This window comes from Salvelinus sp. IW2-2015, unplaced genomic scaffold (genome assembly GCF_002910315.2).
Source record: "Salvelinus sp. IW2-2015 unplaced genomic scaffold, ASM291031v2 Un_scaffold2331, whole genome shotgun sequence".
NCBI lineage: Eukaryota > Metazoa > Chordata > Actinopteri > Salmoniformes > Salmonidae > Salvelinus > Salvelinus sp. IW2-2015.
This window is the reverse complement of record NW_019943656.1, coordinates 2,740-3,440: the sequence shown is the minus strand read 5'-3', so window position 1 is coordinate 3,440 and position 701 is coordinate 2,740. Positions and strand designations below refer to the sequence as shown.

The 701-nt window shown below is 44.9% G+C and overlaps 1 protein-coding gene across 1 annotated transcript in view; it reads right to left on the bottom strand.

Annotated features, from left to right (window-relative positions):
• LOC112073650 (disks large homolog 1) overlaps window positions 1-446 on the bottom strand; it is a gene marked incomplete at its 5' end in the record, with an annotated part of 35,473 nt that extends 35,027 nt beyond the window's left edge. Inside the window, one exon of the mRNA XM_024140906.2 lies at window positions 265-446. Coding sequence (XP_023996674.2) covers window positions 265-446 — 182 coding nt within the window. The remainder of the gene's footprint in view (window positions 1-264) is intronic.
• Window positions 447-701: the final 255 nt, after the last annotated feature.

Here is a 701-nt window from a genome sequence, read left to right as displayed (position 1 = left end):
GAGCAAGCACAAGACAATGCAACGGTGTTTTAAAACTGAATTCCCCAAACTGCTGAGTCTGGTGAGTAAGAGGGCTTATTTAAAGCCATATCGTGCTAACAGACAAAACTCCTACTAATTCAAACTTTTTTTGGCTAATCTCTAAAAATAAGATTTGAGTGTTGGAGACACAGAACCAGGGTTGGGCAACTTCAATCCCCGGGACAGACAACATGTGAAAACAGTAGGTACTCCTAACCCTGAGCACCAGCTTCTAACCCTTACCTCCTCCTGCTAGGGATGACTCCAACCTCTTCCACCTCTCCTTCATGGGTCACCTGACGTGCCTGCCACCACTCGTCATCGGAGGCATTCACCACATGAAGGATGTCTCCAAAGTGGAAGTTGAGCCCCTGGCTGGGCAGCCCCGAGTCCTTCGCCCTGTCATAGTCAAACAGAGCCCTGGAGGGAGAGAAACACCATTACATCATCAAACAGCGCCATGCAGACAACAACAACAATAGATGAGGGTGGAACTGTCTTGTCAAACTGGGAGAGAGAAACAACACGACAAACTCAATGACATATCCTTCAGTATAAATACATATTTCACATTATTAGGGAGCTGTTAGTTAAGGAGAATGATTTCATGAGGCCCTGTAAGAAAAAAAAACGACGCTAGGCGAGGTCTTTTTAATATAAATACATGACACAAAAACACA